Source organism: Maniola hyperantus, chromosome 21, assembly GCF_902806685.2.
Source record: "Maniola hyperantus chromosome 21, iAphHyp1.2, whole genome shotgun sequence".
NCBI classification, from domain to species: Eukaryota; Metazoa; Arthropoda; class Insecta; order Lepidoptera; family Nymphalidae; genus Maniola; species Maniola hyperantus.
The window spans coordinates 1,241,006-1,267,747 of record NC_048556.1 but is presented as its reverse complement, the minus strand read 5'-3'; the positions used below and the strand labels follow the sequence as shown (position 1 = coordinate 1,267,747).

The 26,742-nt window shown below is 40.7% G+C and overlaps 1 protein-coding gene across 1 annotated transcript; it reads right to left on the bottom strand.

The window, feature by feature from the left end:
• Nucleotides 1–226: 226 nt before the first annotated feature.
• On the bottom strand, nucleotides 227–26,742 carry LOC117992439 (prostaglandin D2 receptor). The gene is made up of 7 exons (XM_034980136.2): nucleotides 26,371–26,742; nucleotides 19,929–20,440; nucleotides 18,163–18,342; nucleotides 10,307–10,490; nucleotides 9,001–9,242; nucleotides 3,589–3,771; nucleotides 227–2,713 (listed from the first exon to the last, which is right to left on the bottom strand). Exons 2-7 carry the CDS (start codon nucleotides 20,229–20,231, stop codon nucleotides 2,579–2,581), a joined length of 1,227 nt encoding a protein of 408 aa, XP_034836027.1. The 5' UTR covers nucleotides 20,232–20,440; nucleotides 26,371–26,742; the 3' UTR covers nucleotides 227–2,578.

The following is a 26,742-nucleotide window of genomic DNA, read 5'->3' as shown; positions in this document are numbered from 1 at the left end:
GCCGGGTACGACTATGCGGCATGCGAACCGGAAAAGTACCGTTGTTGGTTGCTCACACTCGAGTCAGGAGTGGAGCCTCCAGTCCTGACTCGAGTGTGAGTGTGTGTCCTCCAGTCTGGAGGACTGGAGTAGGTAGGTAGTCACGGCCAAACCACTGTACTGGTTTACTAGTTTTTTCGGTTTTTCATAAAATCATAACATTTTTTGGTAAAATCAAAATAAACTCTTTATGGCACCAATTTATTCACTTTAATCATAGGTACAATTTCTTAGATTCCAAAAAAAATATCGCAATAATAATTTTGAATAGGTACGGTACATAAATCACTCAACCATAGCTTAGGAATGGATCATATATAAGATCATATAGTTCAGTTACATCCAATATACTGTTATAAAGATATTCAAAAATATACATTTTATATATTATTATATCAACATATAGTTAGGTTCCGATCGTATTTTAATAAGTACAAGATCTTTAGATTTTATTTAATATCTTTAGGTGAGGATAAGAATGAATTTTCGAATTTGAATGATGAGCTATAAGTTTATTACTGTTTAGTAAAAATAATAGCAAAGTAGGTGTTATTAAAAATACAAAATAGGTTAATACTTAATTCAGATCTATTCTCATTAGATAGGTGCATCTTTAAACAATAATAGTTAATTTATACCTACCTACCTATATTTATAAGCCTGATAGCCAAGTGGTTAAGACGTTCGCCTCCTATTCAGGAGATCGGGGGTTCGATCCCGGGCACGCATCTTTAACTTTTTGGAGTTATGTATTATCACTTGTTTGCACAAATTCAATATCAACGGTGAAGGAAAACATGGTACCTAAGGAAACCTGCACGCTTGAGAGTTCTCCATGTTGTTCTCAAGGGTGTGTGAAGTCTGCCAAGACTATGGCCAAACTCTTCTCGTTCTGAGAGAAGACCCGTGCTCAGTTGTGAGCCAGCGATGGGTTAATCATGATGATGATGATGTTAATAATCATAATAAACAACAAATCTAGCTAGGTAAGTACCTAATATTAACATAATATTACATTTGTATATATATTATCGTATAATATATCGTAGTATATATAATATATTATCGTATATATATTATTGTATAATATATTATCGTAACGGCAAGCGGCGCAAGTATGCCTCTCTTATCGAGAGTTACATTTTTGTTCTGTTTGCCGTGGAGACCCTGGGGCCATGGAGTCTTAGTGCAAAAAAAATGTACGAGACATTTCACCGCGATTAAAAGCCTCATCTGGTGACAGAAGGGCTGGCTCATTTTTTGCACAACGGATCAGCCTGGCTGTCCAGCGCGGAAATGCAGACAGTATTCTTGGCACCATTCCACGCGGGCATGATTTGTATAGTAATTAGATAAGGCTAGCTTTAAGTTTTATTGTAATATTATCATTTAAAAAAAATGTATGGTATGTAGGTAATAAAAGTAGGTAGGTACCTACCGTAAAAGCAATCAGAGAGTAAATTACAATCAGGATTATGCATACCTACCTGAGTGCCCTGAATTGATAAAACTGTAAAGTTACAATATTCCTCTTAAACATAAACTGTGTATACCTACCTACTACCTACCTATTACGATCTATTTAATTATTATACAAATAAAAAAATAATATCAAAAATATACATAAGATAGGCCTGTACTTAATATTTTTAATTTTTGATCTCTAAATATTGGTGTTAGAGCGAATGGGTACTTTTATTTAGGTAGGTACTAGATATTTACGTTTGTAAGAAGTTTGACTTAGGTATAACTTACACCTACATGCTTAGGTACAAGTCACTAGTTTCAAGACGCTTATAGACTAGACAATATTATATTTGCATCTAATTATTAATGTCTTACATAAGTTTTGTACAAAAATATGACTATGAACTTATGTTACCTATACAACTACTATAAAGCTCTGACTCTTTGATTTCACTTGCGATTCTAATAAAAAAGTTGCAAATCCGAGACAATCACGATGGTAAATACTTTGTCCAAGTAATTAAATGAAGTGGTCTAGGAAACGAATAATTTTGAACCAGCATTTTGAAACAGGATAAAACTACCTTCTGATGTTTAAGATAAGTAGGTAAATAAAAAAGTAAAGGTAGGTACTTACACCTAAACCAAAACAATAGAAATATAACAAAGATGTTTACTTAGTTTAGGTATGTACCTACTTAAATAGGATATTTTAAAAACTAGTTGAAACAAATACCCACGTATGACGTACCTAAACTACTTGTCCTTAAAGTTTCGTAAACAGCTGAGACATCGATGGCTCTGAGTGGATGAACGAAAAAGACCACTCTACTTCATTTTTGTAGGAGCATCGTGAATTTGTGCCTTTACCATGAGTACCTAATACACAAAACGCGATATTTATTGACCATCTGAACTTTGTCTATTGGTATCTAATGTCTATTTTTAGTTAGAAGTAGATAGCAGTTTTGGTGCACATAATATGCTTATCTACACGCATGTCGCAGTGGTTTGGTCCGAGTCAGTCGCGGGTCGCGTCGCCGGTCGCGTCGCCTGTCGCGACGTGCGGCGGTCAGTCGTCGAACTTGATGGTGGCGCAGACGGGCGGCCGCAGCGGTCGCATCTCTGCGCCGGAGCTGTCGCTGACGACCACGGTCTCCTGCGGGCAGCACGACGTCTTCATGGACTCCGTCGATGTTTTGTGGTTCTGGAGGAAGAACATCAACAGCTAGTAGGTACAATAGGTACTTACCCGGCAGGAAATATTGTACATCGATCGAAAGAGATGCGGTATCGTAGAGCGTTGTCCCTGTCGTTGGAACCGACAAAACGTCACATAGGTTTGTTTTTGTCACTCATACCTAATTAGGTATGAGTGACAAAAACAACGCTCTACGAAGCCGAAATCTCATTCTAAAAGTCGATGTAAGTACAATATTTATTTTCTTTTCATGTCGGCTACTATACAGGTCTATCAGAAATGAGAAGATCCGTAGGAGAACTGGAGTAACCGGTCAAGGTTCCTTTTTCCCTTTTGAGGTACGAACCCTAAAAAAGAAGTCTGTACCTACATAGTAAGTAGTACATACAATTATCGGCCTTATCGCTTTGAAGCGATCTCTACCAGGCAACTCGGGCTTATGACATGATTGAGGTGCTTTAGCTACTGTTTCATTAATCATTATAGCGTATAAGCAAGTTGTGTCTAGTACTAGTTGAACATTTAAATTGCAAATGTGTCCATTGTGCGCGGCGGACGACGCGCGACGGCGACCATTACTGTCGCCCAAACGACGCACAATGTATCATTGTCCGCGCACTTATAGCGCTGATTCCTCCCTCCATGGCGCGGTGGACACCACTCAGCATATTGATGCTGTCCATAAAGCCTCCGAGTTGGACATGGCGCCAGGATTCCGAAGCACCTATGCACTAGGTACACAATAGGTACTTAATAAGTAGTTTTTAATTTATAATGCAAAACGTCGAAAAATATACCTGAGTACGGAACCCTCGGTGCGCGAGTCTGACTCGCACTTGACTGGTTTTTTCCCCTAAAAAGAAGAAATGAAAAAGCTTTACCCTCTTGAAGCAGTCCGCAATGGAGTGGCACAGCGTGCTGACGTCGCCCTGCCGCCGCTGCCGCATCAGCACGTACAGCACGGGGTCCAGCACGTAGTTCAGCAGCATCAGCGTGTCCGACAGCTGGCTCATGATGACCATCCACTTGGTCTCCTTCATCGTCAGGTACAGCATGGTAGTTACCTGACCAAATTAGGCTAATCTATAGGTAGGTACACGTAGTCCGTACAAAATGACGTCTCACGCGCCATTTTAACTCTATGGGTTAACTGTCATGTCAAAAGTTTCGGTTCACCTTTGAAATAAGGACTAAAATCGTACTTGTGATATGACAATAATTATGATATAATATAACACATCTTCGTGCCTTTTGGGTGTGGAGGAAATTTCGAAAAGGGTTATCGAGTCAACCGGGGACCCGAGAGCTGGCAGCTACCTTGGTCAAAGAATTAGTTTGGCCATCCAAAGGGGTAATGCTGCCAGCATGTTGGGTACAGTGCCTCGCTGCGGTGGCCTCGATGACGTTTTAGATTTAAGTATGTTGTTTTTTCACTTTTAAAATGGTTTAGCGCGTGAGAAGTTATTTTGTACGCTTAACACTAGTAGGTATGTACATGATATAGTTGTGATAGCCTAGTGCTTAAAACGTCGCTCCCTATTGGGAGGTTAGGGGTTCGATCGCTCCCTATTGGGAGGTTAGGGGTTCGATCGCAGGCACGCACCTCTAACTTTTTGGAGTTATTTGTTATTAATATCGCTAGGTGTAGCGGTGAAGTAATCAGAAGACAAAATCCTGCTCATTCTGAGACCAGTAGGTAGCAAAACCGGCGATGGGTTGATCATCATAAGGATGATGATGATGAAACCCCCACTAAGCTGATATTGAAACTGTTTTTCTAATAGCTAAGTAAATAGGGTAATAAATTAATAATTATTGGTAAACAACTTGTTAAGTATATCGATAGATTAGGATCATCGCTTAGGGTTGTATTCGAGGAATCGATCAATTAAACGCGTGGGCGCCACAAGGCAGCGTGGCGTGGCGTGGCGTGCCGGGGGCGGCGCCGACGCGCGGCGGCGTGCGGTGACAACCCTAATTAATTGTGATATAATTCAGCTGATAACTGATAAGTGCCAATTACTGCGCTCTCTATATCGAGTCATTTGTTGCTGCTTTTGTCGACAATGAGTGTTCTAAATAGCTAGCCGTGTGATCGTAGAATAAAATAGGTACGAATTAGGGCGTCATTCGAATTCAATTCGTATTTGTTTTCGTAATAATACAATTATTCGAAGTGGCCGTCATACAAAACGTAGTACCTACGCCGCCAAAAGTGATGAACGTTCGATCTTTAGACAGCAGATTTGTAGGGCACTGTCTCGGTCGTCTAGACCGACATAGCGTCATATGGGTATGAGTGATAGAGACAACGCTCTACCTTTGTAGAGCGTTGTCTCTGTCACTCATACATATCAAATGTCATTCTAAAGGCCGATGTTCATCACTTTCGGCCGCGTATTGTAGGTACTAGGTACGTACGCGTGTGCACGCATCCGAATCGTATTTGACGGATGCGTGAAACTACGAATGCAATGAGTTTTGCAGATTTGCAAGCTAAGGGCAGCTTGTATTTGGATTTCGGACAAAATATTGTAGTGCCACGTGAAAACAGCACACAATATAAAACAATGTAAAAATGTAGGATGCGGCATATCATGTGACGGAGACAGCTGAGACGATCAAATCGATAGCCCTTGAGCTAATCGCCCTTCGCCGGTCCCGTTTCCGCGCAAACATGCGGAATATTGAACTGTGTTTGACACCCGGAAAATAGACATTCGGATCCACAAAATGTGAACGGTTTCCTTGAGTGACAGATGAAATTCAATTATTGAGCACTGAGCAGTATTTAACGCAATGATGTAGGAAAGACAAAGTGTATTATAGATAAGCGGGTGCTCGATTACGGTAAAGTGACAGCTACAATGTCACGATCGCAATCACCACCAATTCAGCAATCGAACATCTGAAAATGTATGAGGCAACTGAGGAAGAGGAGGAAGAAACAAGAGTGCCAAGCTGGTATTTTTCACCTCAATTATTCCAGGTCTGCTCACGCCAGCTGCATTCCCTCACAAGTCGGTATTTCACACCAAGCGAGAAAAATCTGTTCTATAAAATGTTCTAAGCGCACGAAGCTGATGACGCTATGGTAAATTCCGACTGTAACATCACTGAAAACACGGTAATAAATACCGTGCCGTTGCTTACCAAATTTAAATGCATTTTATTGCACTTATCGATCGAATACAATTTTGTTGCAGTTTATCACTTTAGGATCAAATTAAGACACTTTTCGAAAAAGGGTGAAATAAGTATACCTACTCTATTTCAATGTCTATCTATCCCAGGGGCACGTCATGACAGTAAGTAACTAGGAACAAATTCCTCGAGTTCCAGCCTACCTAGATAGAGCCTAGATGTTCATGGATGGCGATTATGACTCGCCCACTCGCTTCCCGATTGTTCGCTAGTAATAAAAATAACAATAACGATTGCTGTGGAATTAATGCGATTGCCATTTGTCGAAACAATGAAATATTTTCGCTGTCCATCAGGACGCGTATCGCATACAAACTACCTGCCGAGTGCTGCCACAATCATAATTGTTATCGTTCATTCAAACACAAAACATACGGAACTGAACTGCGTTAGCGCACGCTCGCTATATTTTTTAGGGTTCCGTGCCTCAAAAGGAACACTTTGTTGCCTGGCTGGTCAAGCCCCTTTTTCTCAGGAATGCATGGAAGGCTCAAGTTGAAATTACCTCATATCCAATACTTAGATGATGCCTTAGAGCTATAAAAAATCAAGCTTCTAAGTCAACGCAATACCGAATATTTTGAGACTCGCAAATAAACCACACGAAATCTATAGGATACGTGTTCTCGTTCAAGCAGGGTGTCCCAGCACAAGTCGGTACCAGTACACGGTACTTGTTCAAAGAAGAACGGATAGGCACCTTGTAGGCGCGCTGCATCATCTCCTGTTTCGCGTGCGCAAGCGCAAGCCAATAATATAGTTTTTTTTCGTGAATGTTTCTTCATAGTTACGATTCTGACAAAGTAAAACTCAAATAATTCATTCAAATCAAAATGTAACGCGTAAAATTTAACTCCTCACGCGCCATTTTAACGTTTTGCGTCAAATTTCATGTCAAAAGTACGATTTTAGTCCTTATTTTAAAGATAAACCGTACTTTTGACATGCCAGTAATTGATCCATAGAGTTAAAATGGCGCGTGAGGAGTCATTTTGTATGGACTATAGGTAACATTGTACACTCTTTGATTGTCACTTGTTGAATTTGTAAGATAATGATGTAGGAACTGGTGATAATTAGGTAAAGTTAAAACTAAAGCTAAGAGGGTTCCAAAACGCGCCAAAGGTGATCGATAGCCTGGTTTAATGCATGCAACGAAATCAATTTGTATTACATTTTAGCAACATAGGTACGTACTTAATAAAATATTTGTGCTTATTATTCCCACGGCATCCGCACCTAAAAATATTTACGTCGGTACACTTGCTAAGTGAAAAACAAAAATAGCTCGTGATACTACGATCTGTTGGCTTGAATATTGATACCATCATTGAGAATTTACGACCGCCGCTGATTCATGCAGTGCAAATGTGCAAAAAAATGTGGATATAGATACCTACTAAGCTATACAGACAACTCTAGCTAACACGCCTGGCTGGGTATCACTCGGTTGGAATTTCCGACAATCTTTTCTTAATTTCACAACCCGACACTTTCTTGCTTTTTCAAAAATCCGCGGATGCCTATGTCATTATAGCTATCTGCATGCCAAATTTCCGCCCGATCCGTCCAGTGGTTTTAGCTGTGCGTTGAGAGATCAATCAGTCTGTTAGTCAGTCAGTCAGTCCCCTTTTCCTTTTATATATTAGGAGAAGATTCTCCAAACACAAAATCGAATGCCGAATAGTGTGGCCAGTTCAAGAGTTGATTTGCGAAATGCCGAACTATCGTAACATTAATTAAGTGAGGTCGAATCATTTGCCGAATCCCGGTATAAGTAGTGGAGGCGTACCATTAGACTTGCGACTTGCGAGGCAGTCCGGCAAACAAAGAAGTAAGTACTAGCCTGAAGTATGAATCATAAGATCGCATAAGATATGGAGTGTCAAGGTTGTCGGACAAGTTCAGAAGGAACTGACTTGCATCCCACACCACGACGTGACCGCAACACGGCGTCGGCAGAATACTAACCGACCACCCATTGACACACGAAGCACGATACTGATCTATCCAGCGCGTGGCTTGGCTGACAACTATAGCCTCAGATTGATAACAATAATCAATCATCATCATCATCAAGCTGATAGAAGTCCACAGCTGGACATATGTCTCTTGTAGGGCTTCCACACGCCACGGTCTTGCGCCGCCGCCATCAGCGGCAATAAGCATCCAATCAATAAGCTGAGTTGATTTAGGGATTGAATCAGATCGCTTCACGAAGACTTCACGTTATAAATTAGACGGTCATAGTTTTGTTCTATTATATTATTATTCTGTGGTTTTGTGTATGCGTGGAGTTGAGCTATCAATGCAACTTAAACTTAGCTTTATGGCGTTGAAATTGGTATAGGTATAAAACAGGTACTGAAAACAAATCACGGTATAAGTCCCGCAAATTGCTATTGCGCTGGAACCATGTCTCATTAAGATCGAAATGACGTCCTTTGACGTATATTTAAGTAAAAATATACCATCAGCTCGAAACTACAGTCTAGTGCTGACGTCACTAAAATAGCGGTCACGCTCATTAGCAATTTTCGGGACTTATAGTAGACTCATATAAAAAGCGTGGCACTCCTGAACGCGCCTGGTGACTGATCGAACCATGAGCCATCGCTTTTATGTCATCCTAAGAGTTAGTTTGAGTTTTATTGTGGAAAAACTCCACGCCTGGCTGACTTGGCTCCCATCTATTCTGACGGCATGCGAACAGACACCTGAGGGCCTGTCGTTATAACTTTTAAGCAAGAATGACAGGCCCTGAAGTGGCGGCCAGGTTGGCGAACTTTTAGCGCCAAATTTTTAGTAAGATGCGTCATGCCATCGCAAGAATTAAAACGTTTGGTTACTTAATAAAAAACAATTGTTTGTATTGTTTAGTGGAAAAAACAATTGGTCCCCTATTTTGGAAAAAAAAACTAATTCGTTCGAAAATATCTCTTGTACTAAAAACCTTATCTCGATTGGCTGACACTCTCCCACCATTGGCTGAAACGCATTGTTGCGCCAAGAATACCACAAATTCAGCCAATCTTAACAATTTGAGATTGTGGCCATGATTGATGCAGCATTTTTCGAGCAGGTGTTACCATTTGCGGTAGCCAGCAGATCATGAAGAGCACGGAGAGGGTGGCCATCAGGCGGCTGAAGGCGACCTCCTCGGCCGTGGCCGCGTTGTGGTGCGCGTGGCCGTTGGCGGCACGCTGGCGGCAGCTGCGCTTGGACACGCGGCGCACGACGGGCGGCCCGCCACTCCGCGGCGCCGTGATGGCGTACAGGGCGCGGATCACGGCCAGGTTGCAGTACACCAGCACTAAGCACAGGAAGGTTCCTGTCAACAAAGAGTAAGCTAGGAACACCGTACCAGAGTACTCGAAGTATAGAGTAGACATTTTTTATTCAAATCCCAGATCCACTACAAAGTCTTTTTTCCACGCAGATGCAAATTGTGGAACCAACTTTCTTCGGCGGTATTCCCGACACCACAGAAGGAAGGTTCAGTGGATTTCAACATGGGGTTATTCAAGGGGCGGATCAACAAATTTCTGAAAAGCCGGCAACGCATTGGCGGTTCCTCTGGTGCTGCAAATCTGTAGGGGTGACGGTAATCACATAGCATCACCTACCTACTCATTAGCTCGTTATTTGTTTAAAAATCTTTTACAAGTGCTTTAGAATCGTCAAATGAATGATCTTCCTTCTGAAAAGAACCTGCCATGAAGGTCCAGTATCAAGAAAATTAAGATCATTAGGTACAAAAAAGTTGCAGTTGCCTGCGCAGAAACCTAGAGTCACGAGCTTTTGCAAATAAGTTGTCACATTCCCGTGATTCCCCCTCGCGCCGACATCCGCTCCAACCGTGCAGCTTCCGCCGAAGCTCACGACTCACTGCATAGCAACGTCCCATCCGCCAGTTTGTTTGTTGTAGTACGCCATTACGCCTTGTTGTGCGACCAACAATGTAATGACATCAATCATCATGGAGATCATTCAAATGTTCTTAGTTTGCGAATCAATATTTTATGTTCAAGATTCGCATAATTTTCTTTTGCTTCTAATCCGTTTTGCTATTATAATTTGAAACGTGAAACAAGTAGGTACCAAAATAATTTGGAAAATTAATAAAGTGACGAAGTGAAGTGAAGCATAAAATATATATGCGACTTTCAGTGCGTATGCATAATTAATTGCCTATCTACTTAATTCCTAGCAAAGCCATAATATTCCTATATCCGATGGAAGCTGGTTGAATATCTAAGGCTGCCCGTGACTTGTTTGATGTCAGCGTAAGCCTAAGGGGGTCTGCCAACGCTGCGCTTTCAGGTGCGAGGTTGTCATTCTATCATATTTGGGACCCCAACATCTATTTAAACAACAACAGATCACAACACTTACCAAACATAGCGTAGAAGACGGCGTAACCGAAGTCGACTCCGGACGTGGCTTCGCGGTACCGCTTGCACTTGTGGCTGGCGGCGTCGTAGTAGAGGCCCACGCCCATGATGGGCGCGCACGTGAGCGCGGCCGCCCACACCCACGACACCAGCAGCGCCGTGCGGATCATGTAGTACGTTACTCGCTGCACAAACCACAACACATCAATGAATTACATTAGTGTACACGGGATGCAAGCTCGCTAGTCGTTCTAAACCAATAAGACGACGTACATTAGTGTACACGGGATGCAAGCTCGCTAGTCGTTCTAAACCAATAAGACGACGTCCACGACTTCTTAGCGTGGATTCAGATTTTTAAAAATCCCGTGGAAATTCTTTGATTTTCCGGGACAAAAAGTAGCCTAGATATCCGTTCCCGCGATGAAAGCTACTCTACTACTACTCCTCTCTCTACTCTACTACTTACTATATACTGATCCGCCGCGTGACAAGCTAGGACACTGTTAGACAGACACTATCATTTATAATATTAGAGTGAGTTCCGGAGCCAAATCATAAGAAACTTTAGACAATGAGCAGACAATATTACTTACTTGTTATCATTATACATTTTGCGGCGAATCATTGAGAGAAAGGCCCGCCAGGTACTAGCGCAGTTACCGCTCAGGATCAGGGATAGGCAATGGGGATAGTATCCTCATATCAACTAAACTATGTGTAATATAGAGCTCGAACTCCTCCTGTGCGGTGATTTTGTACTTAGTGACCGAGAAGTAAATCATAGAGTTAATTATTTACTTACTAAAGTAGGTAGGTAATCCAGAGGTAAGCAGATATTCTCAAGGTTTTGTCAAAAACTTGGTACGAAACAGATATAACCAGATGATGTTCGAGATTTCGTCCGCGTGGATGTACGTTTCTAAAAATCCCCTGGGATTTTCGGGATAACTACAAAGTAGCCTAGTAGTCCGTCCCCGGGATGCAATCCATCTTCGTTTTTCACCAAATCGGTTAAAAGCTAGCAGACATACAAACTGACAGACACACTTTTGCATTTATACTATATGTATGCATTAGTTTGTACGAGTGAAGAGCTTTAACAATACATCACACGTGATATACCTACGGCGGAAATGTATAGTTTGTAGTTTGTAGTTTGTACCACGTACAGTGCATTGGCAATGAACTCGCGGTGGGCATCCACGTTTCTAAACTGAAATAGTGCGCTAACTTCCGGTCGCATTCCTAAAGGCTTGCACAGACTACACGCGCGACTACGGCGACCGAATATATCGACAGGACGATTCCTAGCATTATACTGTGGAGGTTGGAGGTGGACGGTGCGATTTTGGTTTGTAGGTACACGACTCGTGAGGCCTACCGCATATATTATTTGACAGCTGCAACAATATAACGATTTCAGTAATTCCCTCTGATTAGCTGACTCTTTATTACAGAAAACTTAATAGAACTTTGGTTAAAATGTAGATGTACTTATACAGCAAGAGTGGGGCCGATTCTCTTGTACACGATCTCTAAACTAAACTAAATTAACAGGTCTAAATCAAGTGCTATCCTTTTCCGCAAGCAACATTATAAAAGGGATAGCAATAGATTTAGGATGTGCCATTTTAGTTGAGTTTAGAGATTGTGTACAATGGAATTAGCCACAATGTCATATTAAGTAAATTCAGGAAATCATAAATTGTTGTGATTGACTCAATGAATAATATTATGATTATTAAAAATAACATTTGTATTATTATATTATGAATGTGACAATAAACTTTTTTGCTAAACGCACCGAAGAAATAATTATAGAAAGTACTATAATAGTGAAAGATTGTGTAGAATATAATTTTTGTAATAACCCTGGATAAGGGCCTTGGTGCACTCATTCGTATTCGGTTCGTATCCGTGATTCTTCAAAGTTGGCCGTCATACAAATACGTACTCATTCGATTCGTATTTGTACGGAATCAGTAAAAATACGAATCCGTACAAATACGAATAGTACTTAAATCCGTGAAATTTGATTTCACAGATGAGTGCCCAAACGCCCTTAGACCTTGTCCAGAAGGAGCGAATTCGCCGCGAAACGTTTCGCGCGAATTCATTCGCGCGTTACCGAGATACTAGGCGCCAATACACGCGCCCACAAGCATCGCGCGAATTTAAAATACGCGCGTAAATCGCGTGCAATACGCCAGACTCTCGACTCGCGCGTGATTCGCGCGTAATGCGCGCGAGTCGAGATACTAGGGACGCCTTGTTACGCCCAGTTAACGCGCGAACACCAGAGCGAATGCACGTATCCAGGGAAATGGAGCGCCAAAATTTTGATACGGGCCCGCGCGTAGGTATGCTCTTTCTGGGCAAAACGGTCGCGCGTGATACGCACGAGAGAATCGCGGCGAATACGCTCCTTCTGGACAAGCACTAAGAGCCTGTCCAGATGAGGCGTTTTACGCGCGAGTTGTCTCGCGCGTAGACCCTCGCGCGTTCCCGAGATACTAGAGCTACATATATTCCGTCCAGATGACGACGCGCGTTACCTCACTCGCGCGTAAAACGCCGGTAATGAGCGAGACTCTCCACTCGCGCGTTCTATGTGCGAGTCGAGAATAGAGATACTGGGGCGCCATTACTGCGTCCAGCCCCCCCATTGTGTAAGAATAACCATTTCATGGCTATCGCAATCGTCAAGAAATTATGCCCTTTGATCGGTTGATTCGCTGTTTACATTTTTTCACAGCCAATCAAAGGGCAGAATTTCTTGACGATTGCGATAGCCATGAAATGGTTATTCTTACACAATTGGGGGGCAGTACTACGCGCAAATCCGTAGCGAGTGGAAGTATTACAAAATTTAATAACATGTTACAGCTATTAGCGAAATGGAGCGTGATAACATAGATACCGAACTTTTTATAGACGAAGACGACTTTTTATATTCTATATGGGATATGGAATCTTCAGACTATTCAAATAGAGTAATAAAACGTAGGAACTGTGAAGAAATAGTCCGAGTCCATGTTTCCGCTGTGTCCGAGTCCATGTTTATAACTGAATCCGTCCCAGCGTAGGAACGCGCGTAAAACGTGATATCTGGACGCAATATAAATTGAAACGCGCGAGTATATTCGCGCGTAAAACGCCTCATCTGGGCAGGCTCTTAAACTATAAAGGCGCGTAACACTGCGTAGCGCGATGGTAGCGTAGCGACTGCTACGAGAACAACGTATTTCAGCACACAGTTTCTTGGATTGAAACTCTTCTGGGAGTTTCGCGCTTCACATCGCGCGACGTGGCGGCGCGGCGGCGCTGTCGCCCGTTTTGTCTGTCTAAACTCTAAACCTTACCTCCTAATACAATTTGTTGCCCTATCAAAGCATATTTCAGAAGATCTGCTATCTGTTACGTAATCCCATTCAAAGACAAAAAACTCAGTGGGCGTTAATAATTTTGACTGGCAAACCAATCACAAAAATCTTTTCGAAAAACATTCGAAATCCAATCCAAAAATGATTTTAATAAACATTCGATATCCATTTGAAAAGTTTCCTTTGTGATTGGGCGTTTTTTCCACCAGCTTTCCGTTTGGGATTGGTTGGTGTCTAAAAATGGTCAACGTCCACTCAGTTTTTGTCATTGTCATTTTGTATGGAATCACCCAAAGGAATCACCATTGACTTATCGATGGGAATTACGTAGGTAACAGAGAGAGCCCAATAAGCCTATACCACCTTGTAGATAGAGTAGTAATAGCACAGAGGGATGGTATAATATAGATTCCCTTGTAGTTAAAACTTTGAAAGCACGTCTTGTCAAAGTTTATCTGTACTTATAAAAAACTTTTCTAAGTAGGTAAGTGGAAAGGTAGGTAGAAAAAAAAATCTAACTATTCTATTAGGAAGGTATCCATTTATAAGTGTGCAAATAAAACAACCGATCGTTAGTCACAAACTTGAAGTGAAGACAGAAATAACTGTGTAATAGATACGTGTCTCGTTTTACTATGCAATGATTGATTTACTAACTAAATAATTATACACCGCATCTGTTCGCTCATACCTAGGTGTACCTAGGTGTACCTAGGTGTACCTAGGTAAACAAACATTGAATAAATTAAGCGTTTATTCGCCGCAGGCAAGACTGCTTCCGTAGCGAATTCAACTAAATATTGACTGTTCACTCTTCGAGTATAAATTGTTGCATTTATAAGATAATAATAATTATTGATGTATTTTCATTTTATTCATTTTCATTCCCATGAAAGGCCTTTAGTGCAATGAACCAAAACCTTAGCGGCATCTATGAATAGCGCCAGTATATAGCTCAAATGGTAATAAAAATGTGTATTTGATTGGATAATAGCAGATTGTGGCTGTCGAGTGTCGCCTGACCACTTATAATTTGCATTCATTGAGGGATATACACGCTCAATATTTATGGAGATACTAGCTGATGCCCGCGACTTCCACGCGAGAAAAGTTTCAGAAAAAAAGTAGAAAATCTTATCCATACAAACGTATTACGATTATTACTCTATGATCTAAAACTAAGTCAGATATCGATTTATCTCTCCATTATCGATGCCCTAAACAATAAAATATGTAACTGTGTTTTTGTGGGCTTCTTCTCAGACTTTGGAACGCGTTTGGAACCCTCGTAGCTTTAGTATTAAGTTTACGTAATTATCATCATCATTTTATCTTACGATTTCAACAATTAGCAAGGTACCAAATAGTATACCTACCTATTTTGTATATTTATTCAAAATAGGTAGGTAAATCTTATAAGTCAAAGTCAAATCATTTGATTTGACTTTGACTTATCAGATTTCGAAAAGTTTGAGAAAACTTACTAAGCAACTTTACCTGTTATTAGTTGTTACTTATCTGCTAAAATAATGCGATGCGCTAAAGCGTAACACTACTAAAAACGATTGGCGTGGTTTATGATGTTGTTTTGGTTGTGCAGAAGTGCTACAATCCACTCCGCGACCTAGTTTTATTACAAGCTGCTGTGTTATTGCAATTCGCAAATACCTACCTATGTAAGTATTTGAACTTTTCTGTTTAAGGCCAGCGTAGACCTGCGATTTGCGGACGAATTCGGCAAAAGGAAAAACGCTCGTGGAATTCCACTCCATTTGACATATTCAAAATTTTACTGCGCGATTGCGGTAGAATGACAGCTACAATGTCACGATCGCAACCACCTCTGATTGGTTGACGCTCCTCACTGTTGGCTACAATGCATTGTTGCAACAAGAATCGCACAAATTCAGCCAAACACAACAATTGAGATAGTAATAATGATTGATGCAGGTTTTACGAAATCGCCCTACAGCATCATAATCTCTGCGGACAAAACGCCGAAGAAAAATTTGGTGCAACATTTTCAGCTCGTGAAATTCTGCTTGATTTGTCCCGTGTCGAAATAATTATGGAATTCGGCGTACAGTATCCAGCAGAAAATATTGTACCTACATCGACCTTTAGCCGCCTTCCACTGCGAGCGGAGCGGACTCCGTACGGACTAAGTTGAGCTCGCTTTGGTAAATTTCATAGAAGTGCTTCCATTGCAAAACAGTGAGCAAAGCGGAGTGAAAGAGGTTTCAGTTTCGTAGAGCGTTGTCTCTGTCACTCATACCTATGTGACGTTTTGTCAGTTTCAACGACAGAGACAACGCTCTATATTTTCTGCCGGCTACTGTACGGAGTTCCTGCAGACGAAACGCTAAAGACGAAGACATTAGTTTCTGTTTCTGTCTGAAGTAAGCCCTTGGTTTAGTCTGCGCGGTATAAAACATTCATTCGAAATTGTAGGTAATCGTAAATATCGACCTACTCTGTACTCAATGAGAAAGCTATTCGATATGTATTTTCCTCATTGGTGATGTAACATTTTGCTGTGCTTTTGTACATAATATGCGCGAAGGAAACCTAAGGAAACAAAATAGGTAGGTACCTAAGCAGATATAGTGGGCGACTGGTCGAGATGGCAATCGGGGAGGGAACGCTCCGCACACCCGCACAAAACCTGCGCCAACCCGGTGCGGGTGAGCGCGGGTGTCGTGCAGGTGTGCGGGGCGTCCCCCCGCCTTATACCCCGATTGCCATCTCAACGTATCGCGTACTAGACTTACAAAGAACGTTATAGGGATGGTGCCTATGACAAAGATAAATTGTTTCAGAAAGTAGTGTACATCGGCCTTTAGAATCACATGTTGGCTTTGTAGAGCGTTGTCTCTGTCACTCATACCAGTCATACCTATATGACGTTTTCTCGGTCTCAACCATAGATAACAGAAGGTCTCAACGACAGGGACAACGCTCTACAAATCTGCTATCTCCTTCTAAAGGTCGATGTCCATTACTTTTGGCCGCGTACTGTCTTCCAAAATTCGCAAAATCAACTTCCACTGTTAATTTTAAGTTAGCCTACCATTTTAGATTATCGATTTAACAAAAAAAGAACGTCAAATGTTTATGACGTCACATCTATGTAATTCATTCACGTTTTGACGTTTGATGAAAAGTTGGTACCATCCCTATTTCGGTTGACTAGGTCCGCTTAGGTCAGGTATAAAGAATAAGGCGTTATGATAAAAGATATGCCATGAACGAAGTGGGGCCATAAACCATAGCGGCAGAACCATCAACTACATAGGTACCTAATCCTACTTATGCGTAGAACGACGCGACGCTCAGTGCCTGCCAGACCCCGTTATGGTAGGATTGAGAGCCGCGCCATGGCAAAATGGCACATTGTACCATAAGCAAACACATTTAATATTATTATACCTTACTAGCTGATGCCTGCGACTTCGTCCGCGTGGATTTAGGTTTTCAAAAATCCGTGGGAACTCTTTCATTTTCCGGGAGAAAAAGTAGCCTATGTCACTCTCCAGGTCTTCAACTATACCCATGCAAAAAATCACGTCAATCCATTGCGCCGTTGCGACGTGATTGAAGGACAAACCAACAAACAAACACACTTTCACATTTTATAATAAGTAGTGTCTAGATGATGCCCGCGACTTCGTCTGCGTGGATTTACATTTTTGTTTTAATCCTGTTGTAACTCTTTGATTTTCCGATTTTCCGATTTTCTGAGCCTACATCTGTCGATAGCCGTACGAAACAGACGATTCCCGCGATTTTGTAAATGTGGATTAGGTATTTGAAAATCCCGCGGTATTCTGATTTTACGGGACAAAAAGTAGCCTATGTCCGTTCTTGGGATGCAAGCTCTCTCTGTACCTTTCGTTACAATCGTTTAAACGGATAGAGCGTGAAAAGCTAACAGACAAACAGACAGACACACTATTAAGTATAGAGTATGCATATGGTTATCGCACATTGACATTGACATTGATGCTTCTTAAGGATAGCGTTACGTAAGTTACAGAAGTGTTATGCTTTTATGAGTTTAACAGTCTAAGTTTTTTTACCTACCTACAAACTTTCATTGGTTTTTCCTTAATTATACGTAACTGGGTGTTTTATGGGTACATGGGCCGTTAATTAAACCATTTGGCAGCGTAGAAAGTGAAAATAGGTTCCAAAAGTTAATAGATTGGCGACTCAGGCCCTGCAGCGCGTGGAAGTACCTACGATGGTCTCACCAGATGGTAGGACATAGGTCCTAACCTATATGTCCAGTAGCGGACGTCTATCGGTTGACGATGATGATCGTAAAGCTGTCTTGTCCACAAACACCAAGGGCGTCGTCTCACTGATACTGTACCTATGTACTTCATTTGAAATGAGAATGTAAGTATCACTTGCCAGTAGGTGTGATTGCAGCCAAGCGCTAGTCTATAAATTAAAATAAATAGGGTACCTTCTGGTAGAGGAAGGGCCTGGTGAGCGCGAGGTAGCGCTCCAGCGCCATGGTGACGGTGATGCACACGCTGCCTATGCCGAACACGCGCAGCACGACGCGCGCGCAGCAATACCAGTGCGGCACGGGCTGGCCCGGCGAGAAGCCTTCCGACGCGAACATGGAGCACATCATGCCCACCTGCCACAGAACGACAGCTGGTTATCCAGGACTTGCCCTAACTCCGTCTTCTATATACGGGCAGCTTTCAGAAGACAATGCACTGGTTAATCTAAGGTTAGCTTCCAAGTTTGGAACATCGATGCAATTCTGAAAATTCAGCCAATCACAACAATTGAGATTGTAATAATGATTGATGCCGGTTTTACGAAATCGACCTAAGTACTATTTTATAGGACGTATAGATAGCTACGGTCTTTTTACAGAAGGAAATAGCGTTAGGTATTTTCAAAACTCTCACACCTAAACAAGATTAGCCTTTACACAAGTTCCTACGCATTTAGGACAGAAAAAATAATCAAATCTATACTCACCGACTAACAAGGGTAATTTGCCATAGACTTTTAAATGTCTTTGTTTGCCTCACATAAGTAGCACACAAACAACATAGAAATTCAGTTAGAAAGGTAAGTAGTAAGTACCTACCTAATTGTACAGAGGAGCAATTTTACCTAAAAGTTCTTAACACCTCTTCAATGTTTCCCACGGCCCTTTAAGCCACAAATTTATTTGCTAAAATAGTTATAATGAGTCGCAGTGGGTATGTAGTTACACTAGTATTTATCTGGTTTACTTTTCTTATGAGACAGTTAGTGTTAATCGCACATGGTGTCATTCTTATCTTGTGTCAGGCCACATTTTAGTGCAGCGCAGAACTCTCGCTTGAAGGCTTGCACACATTTCTATAAATTCTACCGTTGGAAAACCTGTATCAATGCTCTACCTGTATCTATTTAATGTTTAAGCTTTAAGTAACACATTCCTGCGCTCATTGAGCCGGCAGGGATTAGTCAGGATGATGGCAAGAGACCTGATGGGTTGACGCTGGTTCTCTGGGAACTGTAGGGCGCAACGTGCGTTGACACATTGGCCCCGCGTCATATCAGAGAGACAGCTGAAAACGGCAAGCGGCGCAAGTATGCCTCTCTTATCGAGAGTTACATTTTTGCTCCGTTTGACTTAGAAACTGGGGCCATGGAGTCTCAGCGCTAAAAAAAAATTACGAGACATTCCACCGCGATTGGTAGCCCTTTCTGGTGGCAGAAGGGCTGGCTCATTTTTTGCGCAACGAATCTGTCCAGCGTGAAAATGCAGCTAGTGTTCTTGGCACCATTCCACGCAGCCATGATTTGTATAGTACTTGGATAAGGCTAGCTTTAAGTTTTATTGTTATATACCTTATCGAGAGCCATGATAGCCTAGTGGTTAAGGTGTCCGCCTCCTATTTAGAGCTCCGGGGTTGAACCCAGGCACACATCTCTAGTTTTTATTAATAAATGCGTTTTAAGCAATTAAAATATCGTTTAACGATGAAGAAAAATATCGTGAGGAAACCTGCATGCTCGAGAGTTCTCTATAATGTTCTCAAAGGTGTTTAAAAACTACCATCCGCAGTTGGCCAGCGCGTCGACCTATGAGACCTATGACCTAAACTTGAGAGGAGGCCGTGTCTCGTAGTGGGCTGGCAGACGGTTGATGATGAATGAAGTTAGCAGGAATTCTCAGGGATTTAATCGTGTTTGAATATCTTGTTGAACAAAGCTTACCAAGGCGACCAGGTCGTTGGCGGCCAAGGAAGTGAGCAGCAGCAGATGTTTCCGGTTCCTCACGCGGCGCTCCCCGCTCCTCAGCGCCACGATGGCCACCGCGTTGCTAATTATGCCGAGAGCATACGCCACCTTCAACGTCACCTTCAAGCCCGGCCCGAGACCGCCTTTCGTCGGATCGGCCACGTGGGTCCCGTTTGTACCGTTCAGTGCATGCGCCATTGTTGTGTTGAACACATCGGCCACAGTTGTGCTGAAGTCGTAGAGCTCTGTCGGCTCGTGTATTTGCTGCATGTTGTACATTTTTGCTGTTTCTTTTTACAATTTCAATAAATCCTTGCTACTTGGGACAGCAGTTGTATAGCGAAAATCGATGCATTATTGTTTCGAAATGTCTTCGAACAGCGATGTAGCTGTATTGGGATTAGTTGTCTTCCTTTGAAAGATGATTTGTTGATACTGGCGCCGGTACTACTTAGCGATAAGTAGTTAACTTTGCTTGTCAGATCACCCTGGAACAATAAATTAATACAAGTTAATTACCACGTTTGTGTTTTGACGATCTTTCTCTGGCAGAAATATGAACAGACTAGCTGATGCCCGCGAATCATGCATCGTCCGCGTGGAATTAGGTTTTTTAAAATCCCGTGGAAACTCTTTGATTTTCCAGGTTAAAAAGAAGCCTATATCACTCTGCAGGTCTTTATCTATACCCATACAAAAAATGACGTCAATCCGTTACACCGTTGCGACGTGATTGAAGGACAAACAAAACAAACCAATAAACCAACATACAAACACACTTTCGCATTTATAATAAGGGTTCTGATAAGAGTACTGATTCATGATCCCAGGTTAGATTTCTGAATCAGAAAATTGAAAAAAATAGGAGTTGCGATTCATTTGTTTTGCAAAAGGAGGGGGTTTTGTGGGTATGGCCTGTAAAATAACCTTCTCACTCTGAGAGAAGTCCCGTGCTCAGTAATGGCCCAACGATGGGTTGATGATGATAAAACACAAATTGATCGACCAGGCAAACTCAAGTTATAGAGCTTTGTTTACATAAAAATTGTCAGTCGAGGCATGGCACGTAATTAGCATTCGTAGAGCAGTATGATTACAACTACGCGCTACTGTCAAATCAAACATAGTTAGGATTCAAGTGGGATTGTTCTAGCCATTAGATTGTTTACAATCCGCGACAAGTGACAACAATTAGCGCTAATGTGCAAAGTTGTAATGAACTTCGTACCGCCGCGCCGCCGCTGTCTGACAAACGCCATGCGAACAACTACATAATATTATGCGCAAATTGTTATTGCGCTGGAACCATGTCTCATTAACATCAAAATGACGGTATTTTGACGTCAGCTGAAATAAAAATATACCATCAGCTCAAAACTTCAGCCGTACTGACGTCACTAAAAAGGCGGTCACGCGCATTAGCAATTTGCGGGACTTTTATTAAACTTCGTACCGCCACTGTCTGACAAATACCGTGCAAATCGGGTAGCTATACCTACCATACTCTACCCGCGGAAAGACGTTAGTATAGTGCTCTCTCTGTTATGTAAACCCATACGAACGATAGAGACAAAAATCTCAGGCGGCGTTAACCATTTGAGGCACTAACTAATCAGTTTAAAGCACACCACCACCAATGGTAATAACACCACTTATCCATACTTATTAATATTATAAATGCAAAATTGTGTTGTGTTGTTTTTGATCAACAGTAGGGGATGTTTCCGTGGTGGTCCTATAAAACTTCTCAATTCTGATGCTGCAGGGTTTATAGTTTATAGTGAATAATTAAGGCCCCTAAGACACGGGATTTCCCAGTTTAGGGGTCAGGATTCCAGAGAGTTGATTACTGTACTGAGTTGTTTAAATAAATAAATATTATCATTATTATTTAAAAAAATATTGAAAGTACCAAGCAACGACTTTATGCTTGGACTCCAAGTCCCAACTCCTCAATTCAATGTCAATGTGTTCTTCTTTGTTAATAATTATTATTAGTAATATTAGGTATGTTAATATACAAATAGTTTTTTTTTTTTTTAAGAATATTAGACGTGTTAAATGACTAATATCCCCCTTTCCTCTCCAACTAAGCGTCAGGCTTGTGCTAGGAGTAGGTACGACAATAGTGCAACGGGCGGGGTTTGAACCGTCGACCTTTCGGTTTTCAGTCCACTCCTCTACCGGTTGAGCTATTGAGGCTTAATGAGGATAAGTTTCGATTATCAGTACGAATGTAAATTAAACCAAAATTAACAGATTAATTGTAGTCAGTACAACATAGTCTGAAGCATGGATTTAGGAAGTAATTCTTAGTACTTATTAATTCCAATACCTTATTCTATTCTATTCTATTCAGTCCTGCCTAGACCCTAGTTTCTTATGTATCAAGTTGCAAAGTTTGCTTTCCAAGTATTTATTGGCCTCGGGCGCCAGGAGTTTTACGGACTTAGATGGAAAAACTTGAAAAGTTCACTCTTATGGGTAAATGAGTCATTTTATCGCGATCCCTATCTCTTTATCGTGATAATAAATTATTATTACATGTCTAATTATAGAAGCAATGTGCGTGTTTTTGGGCACTCTACGTAATTTTGCTTAAGTAGGATATAGGATACGAAAACATTTCACAAAATAATGTACCTACCTACTAGGCAATAGGCATTATTTTTATCAAGCGGTTGATAGCCTCGTGGTACGTCAGTACTATCATACCTATATTCTGTGCTAGTGGTTGAGACGTCGGCCTCTAGTGTTGGACCCCGGCGCGCGGGCACGGACCTCTAATTTAAACAATCAGTTACCTACCCTTATTATACATGCGAAAGTGTGTTTGTTTCTTTGTTAGTTTGTCCTTCAAGCACGTCGCAACGGTGCAACGGATTGACGTGATTTTTTGCATGGGTATAGATAACGACCTGGAGCGTGACATAGGCTACTTTTTATCCCGGAAAATCAAAGGGGATCAAAATCCCACGGGATTTTTTAAAAACCTAATCCCACGCGGACGACGGCGCGGGCATCAGCTAGTTTAAATCTCATCAAAACTATACCTAACTATAATGTGACTTGGATAACTTTGAGGGTGACGGAAATTTCAAGTTATGGTTCATAGGATGTAGCCCTCTGACAGACAGACAGACGGATGGATAGACGAACGGACGGACAGCGAAGGCTTGGTCCAATTGGCACCCTTCGAGTACGGAACCAAAAAATGTCCACAAAATGTTATTAAAATAACGCCTTACTTCGTTAGTTCGAACAAATTCGGTTCGGAGTTTTTTCGATAGGAACAGCAGCTGTAGAGCCATTACTTACCCACTTTCTGACGAGGCTGATGGATGATGATGATGAGATTGCAGTCAAGGGCTAACTCTAATATTATAAATGAGAAAGTTTGTCTGTCTGTCTGCTAGCTTTTCCCGGCGCAACAGCATAACTGATTTTGATGAAATTTGATACAGAGTTAGGTTATATTCCGGAGAAGGACATAGGCTACTCTTTATACCGAAAAATTAAAGAGTTCCCACAGGGTTCTTAAAGGCCTATCTGTGTTACCGATTTATACGAAATTTTGTACAGAAGTAGCTTGCGTCTCGGAAATTGATATCGGTTGCTTTTTATCCCGGAAAATCCAAGAGTTCCCACGCGATTTTTGAAAAACCTAAATCCACGCGGACGAAGTAGGTACTATAAGACAATACCTACTTTAGGTAGGTACCTACATTGTTATAGGACTGACGCACTGCCTACGCGCTCAAATCTCAACATTTCACAATCGCGTGTTATTCAATTCAATTTATTCAATTATTCAATTCAAAACGCTCCCGATTTATGTGATGTTTTGAAATTCTATCGCTCTCATATTCCTCGCGATGGTTATTACAATTTCAAATTATATAGGTAGCATATTTACACTGTTTCTACACTGCATCAGGTACAGTTATTTACACTGTTTCTACACTGCATCAGGTACAGTTATTTCAAACAACTCTTCCTCTCCAAAATTTAGATTATATAATAATATATCTAGTACATTGTTTTTAGGGTTCCGTACCTCAAAATGAAAAACGGAGGAAAACGGAAAAACTTATAGGATCACTTTGTTGTCCGTCTGTCTGTCAAGTAAGTGTCTAGAGGTTACCTGACAGACAGTAACCTGATGCAATCTATTTTAGGTACCAAACATAGACTACATCACTGAACTTCGGATCCCAACTCCTCAATCCTGATGCTGCAAAGTACTGAACTCCTAAGCCGTGGGGATTTGAGAATTTCTGATGGTGAATTGATATTTTAGGTATCAAGCAACGGCTTCACGATTACACTCTAACTCTGAACTCCTCAAACCTCCGGCCAAGTGCGAGTCAGACTCGCGCACAGAGGGTTCCGTACTACAGTCGTATTTTTAAACATTACACGATAAATAAAAAACTATTATGTATAAAAATAAACAAAATCTGTTTTAAAATGTAGATACAGGTAAAGCCCTTTCATATGATACCCCACTTGGTATAGTAATCTTACTTTGAAAGTTGAAAATACTAATTAGTATTTATTCACGAACACATTTTTTTTATACGGTTTTCAGATTTTATTTATAGGTATATGTTATAAAACCTACCTACCTGCCAAATTTCATGATTCTAAGTCAACGGGAAGTACGCTATAGGTTTCTTGGCAGACAGACAGATAGACAACGAAGCGATCCTATAAGGGTTCCTTTTTCCTTTAGAGGTACGAAACCCTAATTGTTTTATTTAGGTAGTATTTAAAAGTCGAGTCAAAATCCCCGAGATCAGTGAAGTTTGAGGAAAAATTAATAATTAGTATAATGATTAATGACAAATGACATAAAACTTATTATAAATTATAGCTAGCTTTGATTGGGGAAATAACACTTACCTAAAATGGGGAAACAATAACTAAGCAACGTACCTACTTAGGTACTTATATTTTTTGAAATTCGTAAAATAAGTAGGTATTATATAAGAAAAGTGATGGACAGGCGAGGCGAGTCGTCTTCTCAACTTTGCGAAAGTTTTCAGAAGTTTACACTTTTCCACTCGAGGCTACACTAGGGAATTAGGGATATCTGCTCGTGTGCTACACTACACGTCCATGTGCCGCAGTATTTTGAACCTAGAATTTAATTATTATTCATCAAAGCTTTTGATGCTAATATAAATATGTATATCGATATCATTGATGTGTTTTCTCTATACTTATACGAAGAACCTGTAACCTCAAGTGGAATTCCTGAAATTTGGAATTCAGGTGCGGTTCAGCAATAGGGTGTTTTACGCTTTTTTGAAAAGTGTTTTAATTTGATCCTAAAGTAATAATAAACTATCAAAAATTTACAAAAATTTTATTCGATCGATAAGTGCGATAAAAATGAATTCAAATTTCGCATTTCAAATTTCGCCGCGAAAACGCTTCCCGCCATAGCTTGACGGACTGTATGTTTTATATGGGTCCCTGACCTGCAATAAAATGATTTTAATTTTATTTTTTTATTTACGTTCATGAGCTGTCATGACGTCACACGGATTGGTAAGCAACGTTGTTTTCAATGAAATACATTACAATTTCGATCCATGTGACGTCACATGGCGGCTGAGATGTCATGCGTCATAACTCATTACAATGCGTTATTTATAGAACAGATAAAAAGTGAATTATAAAATTTAAAATGAATTATAAAATTCATTTTAGATAATTTTATAAACTGAAAGTAACATTCGATTGCTTATTGCTAATACTATCTTGTTTATACATTTTTAGATTTTTTCTCGCTTGGTGTAAAATACCGTATTATTGCAATATAATACGCTGCCCGCCCCGCGCCCGCCCGCCCGCCCGTGACTTCTTCCGCGTGGATTTAGGTTTTTAAAATCCCTTGGAAACGCTTTGATTTTCCCGGATAAAGAATAGCCTATATCCGTTTCCACGATGCAAGCTATCTCTGTAGTAAGTAAATAGATGATTTCCGCTAATTACCTAATACCTACACGTGGATAAAGTTTAAAAATTTCAAACGAACTCTGATTTTTCGGGATAAAAATTAGCCGAAGTACTTCCTTAGGAAGCTACGTCAAAATCAGTTAAACTGATAGGCCGTGAAAAGCTAACATACATACAGACTGACACACTTTCGCATTTACAATATGTATTAGTATGGATAAGTTTTCCAATTTCTTTAACTGAAAAAACTTTAAATATACCTAACAATATTAACTCACAATTCTAACAAATCAACTTAAATCTAAATTAAAAGTAAAAAAACGTTAAATTAAAACTAAAACAAATTAAATTAAATCTAAAACCTCATGGAGACCACTACAGCGAGGCATTGTACCCAGGATGTTGGCCGCATTACCCCTTTGCATGGGGTAATAATAGTATATTAACTTACCCAAAACATAGACCTTGATATATTTTGCGGATCCCATTCAAAGAAAACTTTCACAAAACACACTAACTACGGTACAGAAATCTTCAATTAACTTGACGGAAATTCAGCATTATCGAATGAAAAATTATAAAAATATTCAATAGTTCGTGATATTGATGAAAATAGATAAAAATTTACAAAGATTATCAATAATATTATGTTTGTGAAAATTGGTGTGGAATATTTTTCCTAAATGTGACTCGACAAATTGGCGTGAAAATATATTTTTCTCAAAAAAAATATAACTTGTAACACTCGTAGTAAAAAGTTCGCGATTTCGCCGGCTACGATATAACGTGGCGCTACACACGAGCGCGCCCTATCGAATTCCGA